Source organism: Alexandromys fortis, unplaced genomic scaffold, assembly GCF_014885135.2.
Source record: "Alexandromys fortis isolate MF-2015 unplaced genomic scaffold, M_Fortis_MF-2015_v1.1 scaffold_116, whole genome shotgun sequence".
Classification (NCBI taxonomy): domain Eukaryota; kingdom Metazoa; phylum Chordata; class Mammalia; order Rodentia; family Cricetidae; genus Alexandromys; species Alexandromys fortis.
The window spans coordinates 3,871,896-3,892,072 of record NW_026067998.1 but is presented as its reverse complement, the minus strand read 5'-3'; the positions used below and the strand labels follow the sequence as shown (position 1 = coordinate 3,892,072).

The 20,177-nt window shown below is 44.5% G+C and overlaps 1 protein-coding gene across 3 annotated transcripts in view; it reads left to right on the top strand.

Annotated features, from left to right (window-relative positions):
* Lrrc3b (leucine rich repeat containing 3B) overlaps nt 1-19,312 on the top strand; it is a 91,028-nt gene extending 71,716 nt beyond the window's left edge. For all 3 annotated transcript variants that reach the window (XM_050160535.1, XM_050160536.1, XM_050160537.1), the window contains exon 2: nt 18,079-19,312. In XM_050160535.1, the coding sequence (XP_050016492.1) occupies nt 18,227-19,006 (780 nt within the window). In that variant the 5' untranslated portion in view covers nt 18,079-18,226 and the 3' untranslated portion in view covers nt 19,007-19,312. The remainder of the gene's footprint in view (nt 1-18,078) is intronic.
* Nucleotides 19,313-20,177: the final 865 nt, after the last annotated feature.

Here is a 20,177-nt window from a genome sequence, read left to right as displayed (position 1 = left end):
GCATTCCTCTGTGTCTCTTGCTTCCTGATTCCTGCCTCGCGTTCCTGCCCTGACTTTTCACAATGATGGATCGTGACTTGGCAGTGTAAGCCCTTTCTTCCTCTCAAGTGTTTCGGTCGTAGTGACTGTCACCACAATAGAACGAAACTAGGACAACGAATGTTCGAGAATATGCCCACCTCTTCCAACTACCATAACATTTACCCTTTCCTGGCCTACCAAGAATGTTTCCCTGAAGAATGCGCCAGGCACACATTTTAAATAGAAGACCACACAGAAAGAGTGACGCTGTTCCTTTGTGCCGGGGAAAACTCATCTTGGGAAGGAATGACTTGCCAGCAGCAGCAGAGGGCAATGGCTGTCCCTAGCTCACCCCCATAACCACCGCCTGGAGGACACTTTCCAAGCCCTCTGTGGCTCTGGCAGCTGAGCTGCAAGGGTGGCTTCTGCTCCCACTTACTCTGTTGTGAACGGACTCCCCTATTTGGCAAGTGCCCGCTCACGTGTGACCAGAGTCTTGGTTTTCCTGTCACACACAAGTGCCAGGTATTTCAGTTTGCAAGGAAACGCTGACCCCGGGGGGTCCAAGAGCCAAGCCTGGGGATCCTGTGTATGTAGCCACTCCATCGGCCCTGGAGCCACGATGACATCTTTCCCTACAAGAAATCCCTTTGCAGGCCCTTCTCTCCTTGGGAGCATTTTGCCCTCACATTTCAAGAATGTATTTCTTAAAGAAAAAAAAAAAAAAAGAATGTGTTTCTGAAATTTGTGGGCATGGCCTCTGTCACAGAATTGGACAACAGTATCAGTCCTGATTGGTTGCAGAATTAGGTTCTCTGTTTCTATTTTGAATCTAAGTTTGTGAAGAATAGCTCTAAGTGGCTTTCTGTCCCCCCCCCCCCGCCCCCGCTCGTTTCCCTGTAGATGGCAGGCAGCTCAGAGGAGGCAAAGTCAGCCCTGGGTGGCACCAACGACCATCTTTTCCCATGAGCACTTAGGGTCAGGAGATGTTCCGCCCCATTTTCATCTGCTTGGTCCTTCATTGAGCAGTTTGTCCTGAGCATGTGATAAGCCATCACCACCACCCCCCCCCCCCCCCCCCCCCCCCCCCCCCCCGTAGTCCTGGGGAAGCCTGCAGCTGTGATATTCAGATGCTCTGTTGTCTGCACCATGCCTGGATGTCTTGCTCTGCTCTGTCCAAACTTCCCATCTGTGACTTTAGGAATTGTTGAACTCAAAACAGGGAAAGAGGAGTTCCGTGTGCCGTGCTCCTCAGCCTGATGCTCGCAACTGGGGAAGTCTGGAAGATTATGCCAGATGCATTTTTCTCGTCCTCACAAGCTGTGACTCAGGGTAAAAATAAGACAGCTGCACCTGGCCAAACCCCTGTGAGAACTTATGGCATGTAAAGATTGGCTCCGTAAGGTAGCCTTGGCACTCTGTATCCTTACATAGACTCGACTTCTGTGAGCCAACCAACAGGCAAAGCAGAGGGAAAACAAAGGGATCTGTGCTGGAGGAGTGATGAGGCCAGCAGAAGGAAGATGGCCATTCCAGAACATGCAAATTCCATCTGGCCAGATACCAGCCTTCCTGAGGACCCTGCTGTCTCCGTTTCCTGGTGGGCTAGGCTCTTTCTTTTTATTTTGAACATAATTGCATGAAGAATGGCTCTCAATTAGTATTTCTCCATCCTTCCCTTTCTCCACATTTTTGTGCAACTATACCACACGCGGTGAAATTTAGAACAAGGTGTTAGTACTGTCGGTCTGCTTTTAGAGCTCATGCAAGCATTCGGAGGAGACGATGGGGATTCACTGCCATGTTGTGCTCCCTCTCCTGGTCTCTCAGCTTCCCCTGAACAGATTTCTGCCACCTTTTCCTGCTCTCTCTCTCTCTCTCTCTCTCTCTCTCTCTCTCTCTCTCTCTCTCTCTTTCTCTCTCTCTCTCTCTCACACACACACATACACACACACACACACACACACACCTGCTGATTGGTTTTCAGTAGAGGAGCCAGGAAAATGCAAGAACTGTTCCATTACGTCTGAGCAAGGAGACAGGGAACCTCTCACTGCTTCAGGAAGACAATTAATGGGACTTGAAAAGTTTTATTTGGTGTGTTGTTGACAAAGCCAACTCCCAGGGTGGCTGTTAATTTTTCCAGGTACTTCCCAGAGGAGACTCATGCCAACTCAGGGCCATGCGCTTCCCAGTACGGCTTTGATGCGGTGCACAGGACGTAGGCGATAATAATCTCAGATCACATTTCCTTTTTGGATTTGGGGGAATTCTTTCTAGCGAATAATGGCTTTTGCTTGGAAAATTGCATCTATATTGACCTGAGAAAATAAAGGTGCAGCCTGGCGAGGAGCCATACCACTGACCTAAGACTCCTTCATGAGCCCACTGCAATTGTAAGTAAGCAGAAGTGGCCTTCTGTGACCCCCTGTCAGCACCAAAGGCCCGCTGGCAGCACTGTGAATGCCCTGGCCAGCGTTATCAATCCAAGAGTTTACACTCTGTATTATCTTTAAGGACTTCAGCTTCTGTGAAAGTATAGATCACAAAATGGAACCTATGAGATCAATTTTGACCTCCCATGATCCTCCAAGCAATCACGGAGAAGGTGGGGTTTTTAAATACGCATGCAGGTGCTCAGCAAAATGAAAACGCGAATCTGAAATCAAGGGGATGTTGTGTAGCTGTCGGTGACGGTTTTATTCCAGTTGCTTCTGCAGGCAGATTGGAGGCTTTCAGTTCAGTATGGTGAGCGGTGGTTCGGAAAGGGACAACCGTCCAACCAGAAGGGCTGCTTTGAGGATGAGATGCTCCTGGGCTCTTCCTCTGCTCCCTTCACGTGCTCCGCCTCCATGCCAGGCCCTCACTCGCTTCCCTGCCTCTGCCCTGATTGGGAAGAACAGGTGGTGGATGGGTCAGCTGGGAAATGTGACTTCCCTTCTCCTGCCTGATTGGGGTCAGGAGCAGACTTCGGTCTCTGTTTCATTTGGGTGCTTCTGAGAGAATCTCACGAGCTCACTGCCCTGGATAAAGCTCATGGATAGGAAATGACCAAAGTACAAATGGGAGAGAACTCCATGCGTTTCCACAGTAGCAAGGAAAGGACTTTAGTGGGAGATGAGACTTCAGACCAGACGCCTGGTCACAATGAGTCCTGAATTGATACACGGTTATTATTTCTGGCACTTGTGTATCGTAGGACCACCAAGACACGATGTTAAATCCCCACTGAATTTCTGTAACCTTTGCTTCCTTTGACATTGTCTGTGGGATGAGCTGAGAGCTGGAGAGAAACAGAGGTTCCGTTTCCAAGATCCCATTAGAAACAAAAACAGCTCAACAAAGGCACAGAAGTCAGATTTATTGTCCACAGACTAGATCCAGGTTCTGCTCAGGCGTCTTACCTCAATAATCTCACTTTATCCTTATAAAACGCAGAAGTGGTAAGGGCTGCTATGGCTCTCTGCTCTCACACAGGGAAATCAAGGCAAGTACCATGAAGGAACTGGAGTTTGGACAGTCTGACCCCAAATCTCTTAGCCTGAGCCTGAATAAGGTGCATGTTTCCCCATCACCCGTTGTTCTAGACATCAGGGATGCATGAGGAAACAGCATTTCAATTTGTTATTCAAGCTTGACCTTCAGGTGGCATGAATATCTTTCATCTACGTGTCAGGTTTTTCTGGACTGCTCAGAGGTTACCATAACAACCCAGAATATTATTGACTGTGATGGTCAGCAAATAGAATTAAGTAATTTGTTTTCTAATGACAGTGGAATTGCTGGTGTCCTTCAGTGCTGAGCAATGACGGCACTTGTGAATGGGGACTCTGTCACACTCTGTTAAAGAGCGTACACTTATTAGCTGTTGGTGGTAAACAAGTCCCAGTCGTGCATGTGGTGAGGGACAAATATATTAATATATTTTAATTGGGAGATGGTGATGTGTATCTATTCTACATAATAGAATATCCAAAAGGCACGTGTCATTCACAGGTGTGAGTAGCTCGGTTCTCTATGACTCACCCTGACGGGTGACCTAAAGATTAAATAGCTGCATCTGATGACCCAGGCTTTCTCATCTGTAGGAAGCATAAATAGCTCAAACTTCAAAACCTCAGGTGGAACAGTTGACATCCATGTCACCTGGCCTTCCATCATCCAGCAGGCTCCATGGAGTGTGTTAATGTGTGTCTTGGCAGGGTCCTCAGGAGCAAAGCAAGCTACAGAAGGTCTTTCAGAGGGACTCAAAATCATCCCTGTAACTCTGTCCATTCTGCCTGCTGATGTAGCCAAAGCAAGTCTTTAGCCAGGTAGATTCAAGACTCTCCCTGGACAAGAAGAGACCTAATGGCACATTGCAAAGGGGCGTGGCTACTATACAATGAGGGATACACTTTAGAAATACATATTTCTAAACTCATTTTACAGATGGAAGTGTGGAGATTGTCATCCTAAAAAATCACAAAACTACTAGCAAAGTACTCTAACTCACCGATAATTAGCCGGTAATTGGATAACAAAGTTAGACACTAAGACATGTCTAACTCTAAGGCTCTTTTTACTTTAGAAATTTTTGTTGGTGATGAGTTGGTTGACTAACAAATGATGCCAAGTGCATCACTCTGAGTTAGAGCCACAGCTCGATTTTCACTTTTTAACTTGAGACAGTCTCTCTAAGTTAGCTGGGCTGGCTTTGTACTCATTCTGTAGCCTGGGGTGACCTTAAGTTTGTGATCTTCCGTCCTCAGCATCTCTGAGTAATTGAGATTACAGGCCTGAATTCATATGTCCATCAGGTCCAGACAAAGCTTTGTGGTCATTTTTTGTTTGTTTGGGCAAGGTCTTCTGCAGCTCAGGTGACTTCAAACTCAGAATGTTGGCAAGGGTGACCTTGAACTACTCTCCTGCCCATGTGTTAGGATTGGACATACTCAATGAAAGATGAGGAGGTAGTGAAGTATAAAATTCACAGAGCAAGAGCCCTTTCATTGTCATTATTAGAGGCATGGGTTGTGTCAATCAAGGGACATTGCTTTAGTTAACCACCAACCCTGAGTTATAGCCACAGGTTGTCACTTTCTCATCTCTGCCTGGGTGGGCCTTAGTGGGGTGGGTGTTTCTCGTAGTAGTACTACAGATTGGTACTGACCAAGTGTGTGGCTGGACTCCCCCATGCAAGCTCTTCACACTCCCGGAGAGCTTGTTGGTGAAGTAAGGTTGTCACCAGCAGGAGCTGTAGCATTGGGAGTATTGGTGCCATTCCGTTCGTTTTGAATTCAGAGTGTAGTACTGTGTGAACACAATGCTGCATGGGGACACTCCGGCAGGGGCTCTTGTGTTTGAGTAAATCTGGGTTATGTGTTAATATGATGTTGAGTCTCAGAAACTCTAAAGGACTGATGTCCGCCATTATTCTCAAAACCAAAAGGATGACTTTAGGATATTCATCTGATACAACTCATAGACACTTGGAATCCTGTGGAACCCTTTGAAAACGCAAAGTTGGTCTGGTCTCCACCCAGATATATCAGCCAGTAGCACACAGCTCCACCAGTGCCTGTGAGAATGAAGTAGGGAATATATTCCCTTGTGGAGTAGGATCTGAGACGAGAACATTGGCTTGTCCTAGGGCCTCACCTGGAATGGGGACTGAGAGAGGAACCTGGATTTGCATAGATTCAGGCCTATACCATCTCCTATATACTTTTTTTAAGATTCAGAAAGTTTAAACTGTCCAGGGTGGCTAGTTGATAAGGATAATTATGCCTCCTGGGCATGTTTATCCTCTGTAGGTTCTTAAGGAGATGAGGCTGGCAATCAGGCCTGATAGACCAATCCTTTTCTTTATTGTTTGGATTCTAATCGTGTTCATGGCAAATATTTACAACTTAAGTTAGCTACCAGAGCCTTCTCCTGAACATGTAAGCATTAACAGTTGTTAGTGTTCAATCATCCTTTGAAAGCTCTTACCAGTGTGTGTGTCTGTCTGTCTGTCTGTCTGCATATTTGTCCATGCATGGGTATGTTTGTGCTCATGCATGCATGTGTACCTGCATGTTAATATACACATGTGCCTAGGCATGTATGTGTTATACAAGTGTGTCTGTACACATGTTTATATGTATTTTTGTGCATTTGATCATATGTGCATATATACTGCTTTGTGAAAGTTCGTGAGTGCATTGTATGAGTTCATGTATAGACATGTGTGTTGTGTGTGTATATCCATGTGTGTGTTTGCATGTGATTTCTTCCTATTTCTTTCCCAGGTGGTCATTCATTCAAACTTTTCCCTCAGTGATACATATCTGAAATTTTAAGATACAGATTGTTTCAGGGTTTTTTTTTGATATACCATATTTATTTAATCAATTTGTTATAGTGGGTATTGAAATGAATTATAGTTTTCAAGGCTTTTATAGTTGTTTAGCATGTATGTGAGCATGTCAAGGTGAACATGTAGAGGCCAAAGAGAGACTGTCAGAGGTTGGCTTTCTCTCTTTCCCAATGTTGGGGTTCTAGAGACTGAACTCAGGTCTTTGCACTTGGTGACTAGAACTTTGGCCAGCTGAGCCATCTTGTCAGTCCTGTTTCTAGTTTTTTTTTAACCTTTTTTCAAATCAAAATACAAAAAAAAATCCATGGATATTGCATAAAATCGTCATCTCCCGAGTGACTTCCTTGTCAAGAAAAATGCTCCAGGAGTTATAGTGAACAAGTGTGTGTGTGTGTGTGTGTGTGTGTGTGTGTGCTTGAATGTGTACACAGGTGTGGTGTACATGTGCATGCATGTGGACTCACACCATCATGAAGCCCAGGAAATTATAAGTTACTGCAATAGCATCTCAAACAGACTGCACACTTAGGCTTCCCCAACTCTTCAAGTCCTATCTCCCTCCCCCCAACTGTCTTTGCAAAGTAGTGCTCCTTTCTGGAAGCTGTGTGTCCTGTCTTCCTGTTGTCGCTGCTGTGACCTCTGTCGCTGTGTTTGTCTCCCTGCTCTAACAGTTCACTCGAGAGTGCCTCCAGTTTTGTGTTAGTATAATTCTTTCAGCTCAACTGGAGCCAGGTGGTGAGTTTGTCCTGCCATGAATGAGGAACAAACCATTTCTTGTAGGTGTAAGAGCTGAAATTCTCCAACAAAATTATGTGTTATTTTTTTGTCACTGCTACTGAAATCTAAGACAGAGAGTCTTCTTTACCAACTAAGGACTTCTGGGAACATCCTTCCCTTGAACTTTGCCCAATATCCTGGAAACTCTGGCAGCACCGAGGCGGACGCTGTTGATTTTTTTGGTTTATCCTTGATGTATTGGGTCGGTACTAAAGCATCTGCAGTATGGGAGTGTGTGACTTGGTAGATGCATGGACACTGCTTCTTGTGGAGCTGAGGTTTGAAACCAAGTGTAGCCCCTATTGTGGGATCTCAATCCCATGCTTTCTCTCCCGAGTCAGTGACTATCGTCAATTTAATACAGAGTAGAAAGGGGACAGGGTTAACTTGAGTACTATGCTGCAGTAAAAAACAATGACTTCTCGAATTTTGCATGCAAATGGATGGAAATAGAAAACACTATCCTGAGCGAGGTAACCCAGACCCAAAAAGATGAACATGGGATGTACTCACTCATAATTGGTTTCTAGCCATAAATAAAGGTCACGGAGTGTATACCTAGTGAACCTAAAGAAGCTAAATAAGAAGGTGAACCCAAGGAAAAACATAGTTATCCTCTTGGCTATGAACCTTCATCTGGTGATGGATGGAGATAGAGACAGAGACCCATATTGGAGCACTGGACTGAGTTCCCAAGGTCCCAATGAGGAGCAGATGGAGGAAGAACACGAGCAAGGATGTCAGGACCACGAGGGGTGCACCCACCCACTGAGACAGTGGGGCTGGCTGATCTATTGAGAGCTCACCAAGGCCAGCTGGACTGTGACTGAAAAAGCATGGGATAAAACCGGACTCTCTGATCATGGCGAACAATGAGGGCCGATGAGAAGCCAAGGACAATGGCACGGGGTTTTGATCCTACTTCATGTTCCGGTTTGGTGGGAGCCTAGCCAGTTGGGATGTTCACCTTCCTAGACATGGACGGAGGGGGGAGGACCTTGGGCTTTCCACAGGCCAGGGAACACTGACTGCTATTTGGATTGGAGAGGGAGGGGGAGAGGAGTTGGGGGAGGGGGAGAAGGGTGGGAGGAGGAGGAGGGAAATGGGAGGCTGGGAGGAGGCGGAAACTTTTTTTTCTTTTCCTTTTCTCAATAAAAAAAAAGGATAAGATGTTTGAAAAAGGCAATAGTCACTTTTCACCACAGAGCTCCATCTGAATCCAATGTCAGTTAGGTCTTTGTAAAAGTGACCTTCAAGCAACCTGCACTCTGATGAGACATTGAGAGCTTAATTTCTGGACATTACATTGAAAAGTTTCCAAAGCTCTCACTACTGAAGCTATATAAGAGCATGCTGAGAAGTAATAATAGAGAAGCAGAGAGAAGTCAAGGTGGATGGGCTCCCTCTTAATCTCATAAACTTACAGCATGCTATATAATAATTATGGATATTAGTCAAGACGTGGGAATATCCTTGCCCTGTGGTCTGAACCCACAGCAGGAAAAATTTCTGGTTGTAAAAACAAACAAAAAGTCCGGGTCTTTCCAGTGGATTCATGGACAAGAAGAGATCTGAAACTCTTCTGAGCAGTGTGACTCTTAGCTCATGTAGGGAGGAAGCACAATGTTCCGAAGAGCCAATGGTTGCCTACTTTCTCAACGTTTCAGTTAAAGATGTGGGCCAGTTAGAGTTTCTAGTGCTGTGATGAAACCATGACCCAAAGCAAATCGGTGAGGAAAGGGTTTATTTGGCCTACACTTCCACATCTGAGTCCATCATTGAAGGAAGTCAGGACAGGAACTCAAACGGGGCAAGAATCTGGAGGTGGAGCTGATGCAGAGGCCTTGGAGGGGTGCTGCTAACTGGCTTGCTCAATCTACTTTTTTATACAGCTTAGGACCTCAATCAATCAACCCTCCTCCATCAACCACTAGTTAAGAAAATGCCCTACAGCTGGATATTATGGAAGCATTTCCTCAACGGAGGCTCCTTCCTCTCTGGAAATTCTAGCTTGTATCAAGTTGACATAAAACCAGCCAGCACAAGATAGATTCTGTGATGTGGGCTTTAGGCGGAAAAAAAAAAAAGCTGTAGTACACCTAACTGGGACAAGAGCAGGTGGGTCTCATGCCATTGTGATGTCAGAGAGGACCATGAGGGCCTCGCCAGAGAAGGTGAGAGGGTATGTAGTCTCGGCTTTACCAGACTTTGTCAGGAGATTCAGTGAGCTGCTTTGATATTAAAACAGCATTTTTATTTACGTACTCTCAGTAATGGAAAGGAGAATAAACGGAGAGACACAAACCTAGTGCATAGTAGATGGGAACTAGCCTGAGAGGCATTTGTCCCGAAGACTTCTGAGGTAAGAGTTCTGTTCTGGGGGACATCTGAGATCCCCATTCTGTCCTGACGATATGTGGAGACCCAGTTCTTATCTGGGATTCCACGTTTTATCTGGGGGGACATCAGGGTCTATCTGCTGTCCTGAGGGACATCTAAGATCCAGATTCTGTCTTGGGGAGATCGAGTTTTCTAGTTATTCCCTTCATGACTTCTGGAATCCAGGTTCTGATCTGAGTGGATCAGAGATCTGAGTCCTGTGTTGAGAGATACCTGTAACCCAAGCTCTGTCCAGGAGCATGTCTGTAGCCTGTGCTCTGTTCTGAGAGTCGTCTTCTTCCCTCCTTTTCTGCCACTATTATTTTCACAACACATAGCAATTGCGTAGAGACAAAATACTTCTAGGCTGGCGTTTCCCCATTCTGTGGAGTTAGAGGAACAGGAAACAGAGGGACCTGATTGACCATTAGTACAGAACGCTATGATATCCGACTCCACCAAGGCTGAAATGCTGGACTCGGGTTCTGTGTATGACACCGAGCAGGTTCACCACAGACAGGCTGTAACCTACACAAGCCTTTGCTCATCATGTCAGGGCCACAGCTGCTCCTGGAGAGTTGTCAGGATCTTTGTACATCCCTGAGAAAATGTGATTCCACTTTCTCCTCCAGCATTCCCTTAATCTCCATCCATTTGATTGTTCTCAGCCTCTGAATGAGAACACTGCTCAACCTGATAGTTTCATGATTAGAATAAGGTAGTAGATAACCTTACCATCATTTTATGTAACAAACTTATTTAAACGAAAGTACAAATTTATTCTAGAAGATTAATCATACCATTGAATCTTATATTCAACTTTTCTCCACATTCTTTCTGTTAGGAATATTTCATAAGACGAGCCACTCCTCCGGCACAAAGAAATCCAATCAGGCCAGATAAGCCCAATTAAAATGCCCACGTTTAATAAATGTTGCCAGGAGAGCATAGCAAGGGAGAGAGAGAGAGAGAAACAGAGGGGGGATCCACACAAATCCAAAAGCCAAGTGTTCTTCTTTCTGGCACAAGCCTAAATAGCCTGGGGGAGTGGTCCTGACCCTCCCTGGGGAAGGGTCAGCACTTGGCAGACTGGGGGTTGGAGTCCAAGTCAGGGCAATTGCTTGGCCAGGAGCTTCCAATCATGCAAGACTTTTTGTTAGAAATATTTCCTAACAGATATGGGGTGTTAGAGGGTTGGGGTGACACCCCCAGCTTAGTATTATATTCCAGACTCTTTGGATATAGGGGTGTGACTTTTGACCAAACAGTTTTGTTTCAAACTAAAGAGGAATAGGGAATTTTTTTCTTCTCTCTGTTCTACCCACTCCACTCCCAGATCAGGTGAGATAGCAGCTGCTCTTGCAGGTACAAATGGATGGCAAGATTCATGGTGGCTTGACTTGATTCTTTCCTGAGACTTCTGTGACACAGACCCACTCTATGATTCCATGACTCTGAGACCATATGAATTGCAGATGTCCACACATCTAAACCTAAGATTCAGGATTATGCCATATTTTCTTGTTGCTGAGGCACTTTTACCCTGGAAACTAGATTGTCTAGAGGACATCTTTGTCTTTGGTGACTATATCTGACCCACAGGAACCAGTTTAACATCTTTGTTTATACATTAAAGACTGGACCCACTCAACCTCCAAATATCACCAAGACCACCTCCAAACAAAAGACCTGGCTCTGATTCTAGATCACCCTCCTCCACCAACTCTCAGGGTCATGTAATAAACTACTCCTGGAGAAGATGATGAATGAGGTACCTTTGGACCCTTGCCATCCTTCAAGTAAGTTTGAAGATGTTAGACTACCGTGGCATGTGCTGGGCAAATGTCATATGGTAGCTTAACCCCTCACTTGGGACCTCTACATCCATTTTACCAGGGCTCTGGTCAGAATTTCAGTTACTACCCTGTTAGATGGGTATATCTCTGTGCAAATGCTGGGCATGTAATGTCAAATGGGAGCTGTCTATGATAAAATGAAAACAGATCCAAATTCATTTCAGTATGCTTTTACTAACGTGACTTACGTGAAAATGGGTAAGACACTGAATACCCTCTGTGGTCATTGTAGTCTAGTAACTGTACTAGGTAAGTAGTTATTAGACTAGATGAGCGGTGGTTGGGATACCGCAGAAACAGAGGTTCGGAGCTTTGGTGCCCTTCGTGGAATGATAGGTCCCAGCTGACATCATCAAGGGGCTCCGGGCTGATGGCTGCAGGGTGTGGCTCACACTTCAAGTTTTGTGGATTACTTGTTCATGTTTTCAGTTTCTCATCCTGAAATGTGATCTGCTTTTGTTCCCCGGGCTGCCACTGTGCAGCCCTTGCACGGAGAGCACAATGCTAAATAACCACGTTAGGTTAGTTTTCTCGCTACTCCAGGGTTCCTTTGTACTCTTACCGTTTCAGTGTCTGCAATAGTTTCGTGCCCTAAGAATTCCAAACCACAGAGAAGTGAGTAAGATACAGTTTTTTTTTTTTTTCTTCTGGCAGGCTCAGTCTCACTGTCTGCTTAGAGTCGGCGCAATTGTGTGTATTCCTTTGCATGGTTACCTCTTTTAAAAACATAATACATAATTGTGATTTGACTTTAAGAACCTCCTTTACCAAGCTATTTTGGGGTCATCCTTTGCTATCCTTACATCAGCGAAGCTTGTCTCTAAATTTAGGAAGATAATACTGGTGAAAAAAACGAGTTCACTGCTCTCTGCGCTCTGAAGGGGCTGAGAACATTTTCTTCCTTTCACTTTGTCTTTTTTAAATAGATTTTTATTGAGCTCTACATTTTTCTCTGCTCCCCTTCCTGCCTCTCCCCTCTCCCTTTCAAATCTTCCCCAAGATCCCCATGCTCCCAATTTACTCAGGAGATCTTGTCTTTTTCTCCTTTCTACTTCCCATGTAGATTTTATCTATGTAAGTCTCTCTTAAGGCCCTCATTATTGTCTAGGTTTTCTGGGATTGTGATTTGTGGGTTGGTTTTCTTTGCTTTATGATTAAAACCAATTATAAGTGAGTACATGTGAGAATTGTTTTTTTGTGTTCGGGTTACCTCATTCAAAATAATGTTTTCTAGGTCCATCCATTTTTCTGCAAAATTCAAGATGTCAATTTTTCTGCTGTGTAGTACTCCATTGGGTAAATGTACCACATTTTCCTTATCTATTCTTCAGTCGAGGAGCATTTAGGTTGTTTCCAGGTTTTGGCTATGAGACACAATGCTGCTATGAACATAGTTGAGCACATGTCCTTGTGGCATGATTGAACATCCTTTGGATATACACCCAAAAGTGGTATTACCGGGTCTCTTCACGTTTGTTGACAGTAGATGTTCTTTCTGTCTTTGAAAAGGATCATAGATGTCGTGACTAAATTTGTTTCAGTGGTAGTGATATACTTTGGTTTATATGACATGTAATGTGTGTGTGTTATGTGTGATTTGTGTTTATGTGTATATATTATATGTATACTAAATATATGCATATAATTTTTCTGTCCATTCTCTTCTTGGATCATTTTCTTACTCCTTTGAAGTCTTTTCTGTAAGTTTAAAAGCAGACCAACATAAGCCCTTTGTGTTATAATCTTCCTCTTGACTTGTGTATGGTCTTATTCTCCAACACAGAGAAATTATTAATGCACATAATTATGTGATGTTTTCCCCCATTGATTTGACTACTAGATTGTGTGTTTAGAGGTTTTCCTGTTTTGTGGCTTTTACCTTTAAACTAAATCCTCCTGGCTGGAAGCAGCATTGGTCAGAATGCAGTTAGTACATCTGTTTCTTCTGCAAAGGTACACTCTGTTACCCAGATAATCCTGACTATCCCTTTATCACAAGAAAAAATAGAAAACAGGACAGGGGCAATCAGTCAGCTGCTGAGTGAACTGTCTTCTGTCTGCTAAGTAGACTTAGTTTTCTTCATTCTGGAAAGGGTGTTTGATGGCTGTCACCAACCCCAGCATTATTTTTGTAGCGCACAAGCTTATGTAGTTAGAAAATATGAGCAAGGCATGAGTCTTGGGATGAAAAGGTCCTCTTATGGGAACAAGTCACAGCTAGACACCACATTTGGAAATATTATAGCTTTTCTGGTTGCCACAGGCAAGAGGATCAATGAATAGAGATAATGGCGTCCTGTGAATTAGCACGTGCAAAGAAGTTCTGAGCTAGGAAAGGTGCTTTGGAACTTGGTCTGTCCCACCAATGAGACCAGTTCTGTATTAGAGGGACAAGTGTTGACCAGTGAGGCCAATTCTGTATCAGCGAGACAGTTGGTAATCAGTGAGTCCAGTTCTGTATCAGAGTGACAGCAAGTGACCAGTGAGTCCAGTTCTGTATCAGGACAGCCAGTGATCAGGGAGTCCTGCTCTTACCAGGACAGCCAGTGACTGCCACAGCTGTCTCTGTCTTCCCTCTGTGACCCCAGCCCTTCTCATTTTGACAGCAATCTGCCACCCTCTTCTCCCAGCACCATAGCTTGCTTCCTCTGTGCGCGAAGTTGAATCCAAATGGATTGGGGTGTCCATGTTTCCACGCTCCTGTTAGCGTCGTTCCTTGTAGGTGATGTCCAGTGAGAGAACAGTTATCTCTTTCTAAGAGCTTCATCTGCCCGCCAGCTGTTGTCCATTTTGCAAAAAATTCAGACCATGCCATGCTGCCAATCATTCTGAACTAGTGAGTCAGCATCACAAGCCCTCCCGCCCTCCCTTGTGAAAATGACCTGACTTTATTGACTATTTTGACTGGGCTGTGTTTCTCCTGGACACTACGTCAACCTACTTTCTCTTGTGATGTAGCACAAGTTCACTTCTCCCGGTTTTGGAAATAGGATAGCCGAGATCAATCAAGGTCTCAAAAGATTTTGTAAACAGTGGAAGCTTATTTCCTAGTTCAAAGATGTTTCTCTCTGTGTGTCCTCACATAGCACAGAGATGAGAATTTCTCTGGAAATGCTTACACAGACACTAATGCCGCCTACAAGGGATCTACCATAGACATGGTTGTGTTATCCGTGTATTGGTATTAGATTTCAACACATGAGTCATCTGAGTGCTTAAATATTCAGGCCATAGCAGCTCTCTATATTCTGTATATCTTGCCGTTATAACCCAGATTGGGTTTAAACCAAGCCACAGTAGCTGAACCATCTAGTTAATCTCGAGAGGCTTTTTTTTTTCATCATTTTTCAAATGTCACAGTTAGAAAATGCGACACTTGTTTGGAACGAACATGCCTAGAAGAAAGAGGCGGTCTGTATTAGTTTTCTTAGTAAGCATTCCAGGCATGGATAGCTCACTGGAAATAAGGGATATCATCTCAAAATGGACTGCGCTCTTATGTTGAGGTCTCAGTGTCATTCAGACCCATTTCTTTCGTGTGACCCTGGCTATTGAAACGGTAATCCTAGACAACAAAGAGGACCCTAGGAGAAGCATAAATTGATCCACTTAGGAAGGAGAAAAGACAAGATCTCCTGAATAAATTGGTAGCATGGGGGGCAGAGGTAGGGTAGAAGAGGAGAGGGGAGGAAGAAATGGGAGTGGGAAAAAATGTATAGCTCAATAAAAACAATTTCAAAATAGCACTAATAAAAATGAAAATTCTAGAGAAACCATCACCAAGTCTATAGGAGTTTAATAACAAAAAGATCTGTCTTTTCATCTCCTCTGGTACCTGTTCTCAAAGCTTTCCCAAGGCTCACCACGTTAGCATGTGGAACCAGTAGACATTTAATGAGTTGGTTATTAAGTTAAAGATAGTAACAGTTGTCACTGTGAGTACTAAAAAGCATAGACAGGCTTTTCAATATCACATTGCATCCTTCACCAACAGTATTTATGTCTTACAATGTGTCAACCACTATGTAGATGGTGGGCACACCTCCAAAAGGGTGATAGTAGCTGTACTGATAAGTACTGAGCCCTTACTGCCTATATCTTGCCTCGTACAGTTCTCGGATCAACTTCATAATTAAGTGTCTTTGCAATATTGAATCAAAGGCAAAGTAATGCTATTTAGACATACGGAATAATCTCAGGAAGTTCTCAGGTTGGACTACTTACTGTTAATGAATAGAGATAATGGCGTCCTGTGAATTAGCACGTGCAAAGAAGTTCTGAGCTAGGAAAGGTGCTTTGGAACTTGGTCTGTCCCACCAATGAGACCAGTTCTGTATTAGAGGGACAAGTGTTGACCAGTGAGGTCAATTCTGTATCAGCGAGACAGTTGGTAATCAGTGAGTCCAGTTCTGTATCAGCACTTATGGACTATTTACTGTTGTTTCCAAATGAGACAGACACAAGGATGTAACATCAAGGAATTCATACTCTGAACTAAGGAACTTGTCTATCCAGAAATCAATCAACTTAAAAATCTCAGGAGTGTGAAGGCCACAAAGAGTTTGCTACCATTCTGTTAATCTATGACTGATAGCCACGCCGGGTTGATGGATGACTTGGTTGGTGTGAACTTCCTCTATTTCCACCAGCAAAGCCTTTTGTCTTGTTCCCTGTGCCATCCTGCCATCCTCAGTCTATACTTTTGCCCCTTTCTGTTTTGTCTGTGTGCCCTTCCCTTTCTTGTTCCTGTGGGCTCTCTCCCACCTAGGCAATTATTAGAGATTACCAAATGCCACAGTGTAGCTTCAGTGGAGACCGTGGGAGGGAAGGAGACATGAGGTGTTGACAGAGGACTTGGTACAGGAGGGCTCCTTCCTTTCTGCTTCCCGGTATCTAATGGACTGGAGGAAAGCACGAGCCCACTGCTTGCCCAGTGTGCTGGGCTCCTTCCTTATTGCTTTCTGGCACTCCAGGCCTGCAGCGCTCCAAAAGTACATCCTTGCCACTCCGTTGTTGTTCATCTAATTCTTCCGTGATTAACAACTCAGTTCATCATGCTTCCAGCTCACATTAATCATCTTTTTCTGTGAGTTTGGTAACATTTGGAGTCATTTCCCTAGGAATTTATCCATCTGGGATCTCTATAAAAGAGATGTTTGCACAAGACTGTCTGATGCTCACTGCTGAGACTGAAGGTGCTTATTGTTCCCAGCATCCTGAAAGGATGCTCCTGAAGTCAGCTGTGGTTCCTTCACCATTCAGGGCCCATCAGTTGAACTCCACGAGGTTCCCAACATGGATCAAGACCCAAAGAGGTTTTGGCTACAATTTAATAGTAATGACCATCTCTAAAAGCAGCACTCTGTGGAGCCTGCCTGTACTTCTGGACAGATGGGAGTGGAGGGAGCTGTGGGGGGCAGTGGGAAGAGGGGGGAGATGGATGAGTCAGAGCAATCCTTGGCAGGATTCCTGACTTTACACCTACACACTATTTGACCTTAGACAAGACACATAATCTCACTAAGATCCATTCACTCCTTCTGCGAGGTAGGTTCTGAATGTCGGCAAGTATTCTTTCCTCTGCTCTCTGCTGTTGAGGGAACGCTACAATATTGTTAGTGATGTCCAGTTTTGCAATTCCCACACTTCTTTCCAAAACTAACAAGGTGTGGTCTGTGTGTATGTGTGTATGTACATGTAACATATATATTACTTACACGAATGAGAAAAAATCTATGGGGGAATTTCCACAGCTGCTTCTAACAATAACATATTTGTTTATGCACACACAGTATATACACATATATAACAGTATATATAAATGATATGTATATGAATAATTTATATAGTGTGTATGTATGTGTGTATTATGGGCAAGCATCAGTGAAAGAACAAGTAGCCTATTGGGCATGTCCTAGAAGTCAGTATATCTTAATTATCTCTCTCTCTCTCTCTCTCTCTCTCTCTCTCTCTCTCTCTCTCTCTCTCTTTTTATAAAAAAGCATTACAGCAATGTGCCTTGTTTGAGTTGGGTAGAGGATATGTTGCTTAGGAAACAGACAGAGAACCCTTTGGGATTCAGTTGTGAGCATCCCCCCCAGGTACTGTGAAGTTTCCAGAGCTCAGAAAGAAAGCAGTTCTTGGGGAAGCTCTTGATTTGCCCCCCAATGTCCAGCAGTGAAGGTCAGAGACATCCATCCACTTCTTAACGTAAGTCAGATGTTTCTTTAGAGACAATATTCTAAATTGAGTATCTTCTCAAAGCCCATGGCAGGCGTTTTTGTCTATGATCATTAGCCTTCAAATACAGGTATCCATCCTTGTTGCTGCCCAAGAGAAGGACTGAATTGCATAACGCCTCTGTTACTGGAGGAAGAGTAAAAACGGGATTAAATTTTATGGCCATAGAAAGGTCTGGGAGTGGAGAAGAAGAGGTGGGAGAAGTTTGTTCTAATTCTGCCCTGGCTGAAAGCAAGGTCATAGGATGTGGAAATGTTGATCTCTATTCAGAGTCTTTTCCAATCTCTGGGGATTTCAGCAGGAGATTCCCATTACACAGGAAACCTCCAGTGACTTTGACGGAAATTACCTGCCTAACTCACCTTCCTGCCGCGGTAGAAAGCCAAACACCTGAGGGCACCTTTTAATTGCCAACACACCTCTCCTTCCAGAGAAGCTAATTGCATCTGCTTCCCTTTCTTTTAGGTTTCCAAGCAAGGACAGGAATGATGAAGGCTGTGCGCTAACTGCAGACTTTTGAGCCGCTCAGGAAGGAAATCCGGAGTGTGGTCAGAACAGTTGCAACCCGTGGAGTCAATGAGGAATGGACTCGTGATTATGCTGAGATTCCAGCATGAATCTGGTCGACCTGTGGCTATCCCGTTCCCTCTCCATGTGTCTCCTCCTCCAGAGCTTTGTTCTGATGATACTGTGTTTTCACTCCGCCAGTATGTGTCCCAAAGGCTGCCTTTGCTCTTCCTCTGGCGGTTTAAATGTCACCTGTAGCAACGCAAACCTCAAGGAAATACCCAGAGATCTCCCTCCTGAAACAGTTTTGCTGTATCTGGACTCCAATCAGATCACATCGATCCCCAATGAGATTTTTAAGGACCTCCACCAACTGAGGGTTCTCAACCTGTCCAAAAACGGCATCGAGTTTATCGATGAACATGCGTTCAAGGGAGTAGCAGAAACCTTGCAGACCCTGGACCTCTCGGACAACAGGATTCAAAGCGTGCACAAAAATGCCTTCAATAATCTGAAGGCTAGGGCCAGAATCGCCAACAACCCTTGGCACTGTGACTGCACCCTCCAGCAAGTCCTGAGGAGCATGGCATCCAATCACGAGACAGCACACAACGTAATTTGCAAGACTTCCGTGTTGGACGAGCACGCCGGGAGACCGTTCCTCAACGCTGCCAACGACGCTGACCTTTGTAACCTCCCGAAAAAGACCACTGACTATGCCATGCTCGTCACCATGTTTGGCTGGTTCACCATGGTGATCTCGTACGTGGTGTATTACGTGAGGCAGAATCAGGAGGACGCCCGGAGACACCTTGAATACTTGAAATCCCTGCCAAGCAGGCAAAAGAAGGCGGATGAGCCCGATGACATTAGCACTGTGGTATAACGGCCACGCTGACTGGCGCTGGGAAAGTAGCTTCTGGTTGTAGTAGAATAAGTGGTTCACTTCTCCCTTCATTGTACACGATTAAAAAAAAAAACTTTGTATTTTAGTTTCTTTGGAATCCCGCCACTGTTGAACTTTTCGCGAACTCTGCACCACCGATAATTTTAGTTTAGGTGATCTTCCCCCCATCAATTGTGCCCTTGGTCCTGAATAACAAGCTCTCTGAACGTTAGTCAGACCCATCTCACTATTTAATAATGAAATTTATTTTTTTAATTTAAAACTGAATAAAAGCTTAACTTTGAACCGTGGAAAGCAGTGTGACTTATTGGTTAAGAAACAATGTCGTCCGGCCACTTGCTTTAACGAGAGAAAGCCAACCCTTCCTCTCCATCCCCTGCTACTTCAAGGGACTGTTCTAGCGAAAGGTGTATCCTTACAAGCTCTGCGGCACCCTGGGGCGCCAGAGCTGAATTATTGACCAGTTAAGTGTCTGCCAGACTTTAGCTAGCCAAGATGATTATACAAATGTGTTTTCCCCCAGACTGGGTATGTTAGGATGCCTGCTGACTAGCATCTGATTTTCAAAATGAGTAGGTTTCGCAAGAAAGAAACAAATCCTTGCTTCTACTCTCTGCTGGACGCCATGAGAAAGCAAAAACACTGGCCTGTATCTTATCGTCAAGACTGCCTTCTGGTGGGTAGGCATGAGTGGTGGGCACAGAAATAGCTTTGTTAGAAGAGGAAGAGCGCACCAGCTCTGTGGGAGCCACTGTGTGGGCACAGTAATACCACTCATGTCTCTAACCTATCACCAACAGAGAAAGTGACCATCGGCCTGGGCATAGAACACATAGATCCAGCCCCCTGCCAGGTAGAGACCATTGCAGCTTGGGTTTGAACCAGGTCTTCTCTGAACAGAGGTCTTCTCATCGACAGTTCTTCTGTGTTGAGTTACACACACAGAATGGGCGCGATAGAAACACGCTAACAGGAAGTTGCATGAGTTTTGTCATCGGATGTAATTGTATGCAGTCTGCCACACAGAGGAGATAATATGTCCCAGCTGTGGGTAGACACACCAGAAGCACATTTGGCTCCAGGAGTGGGTACTGATAGGCTTGTTTATTTGTTTGTTTTAGGGTGGATGCATTCAGGTAAGCATGAAGGA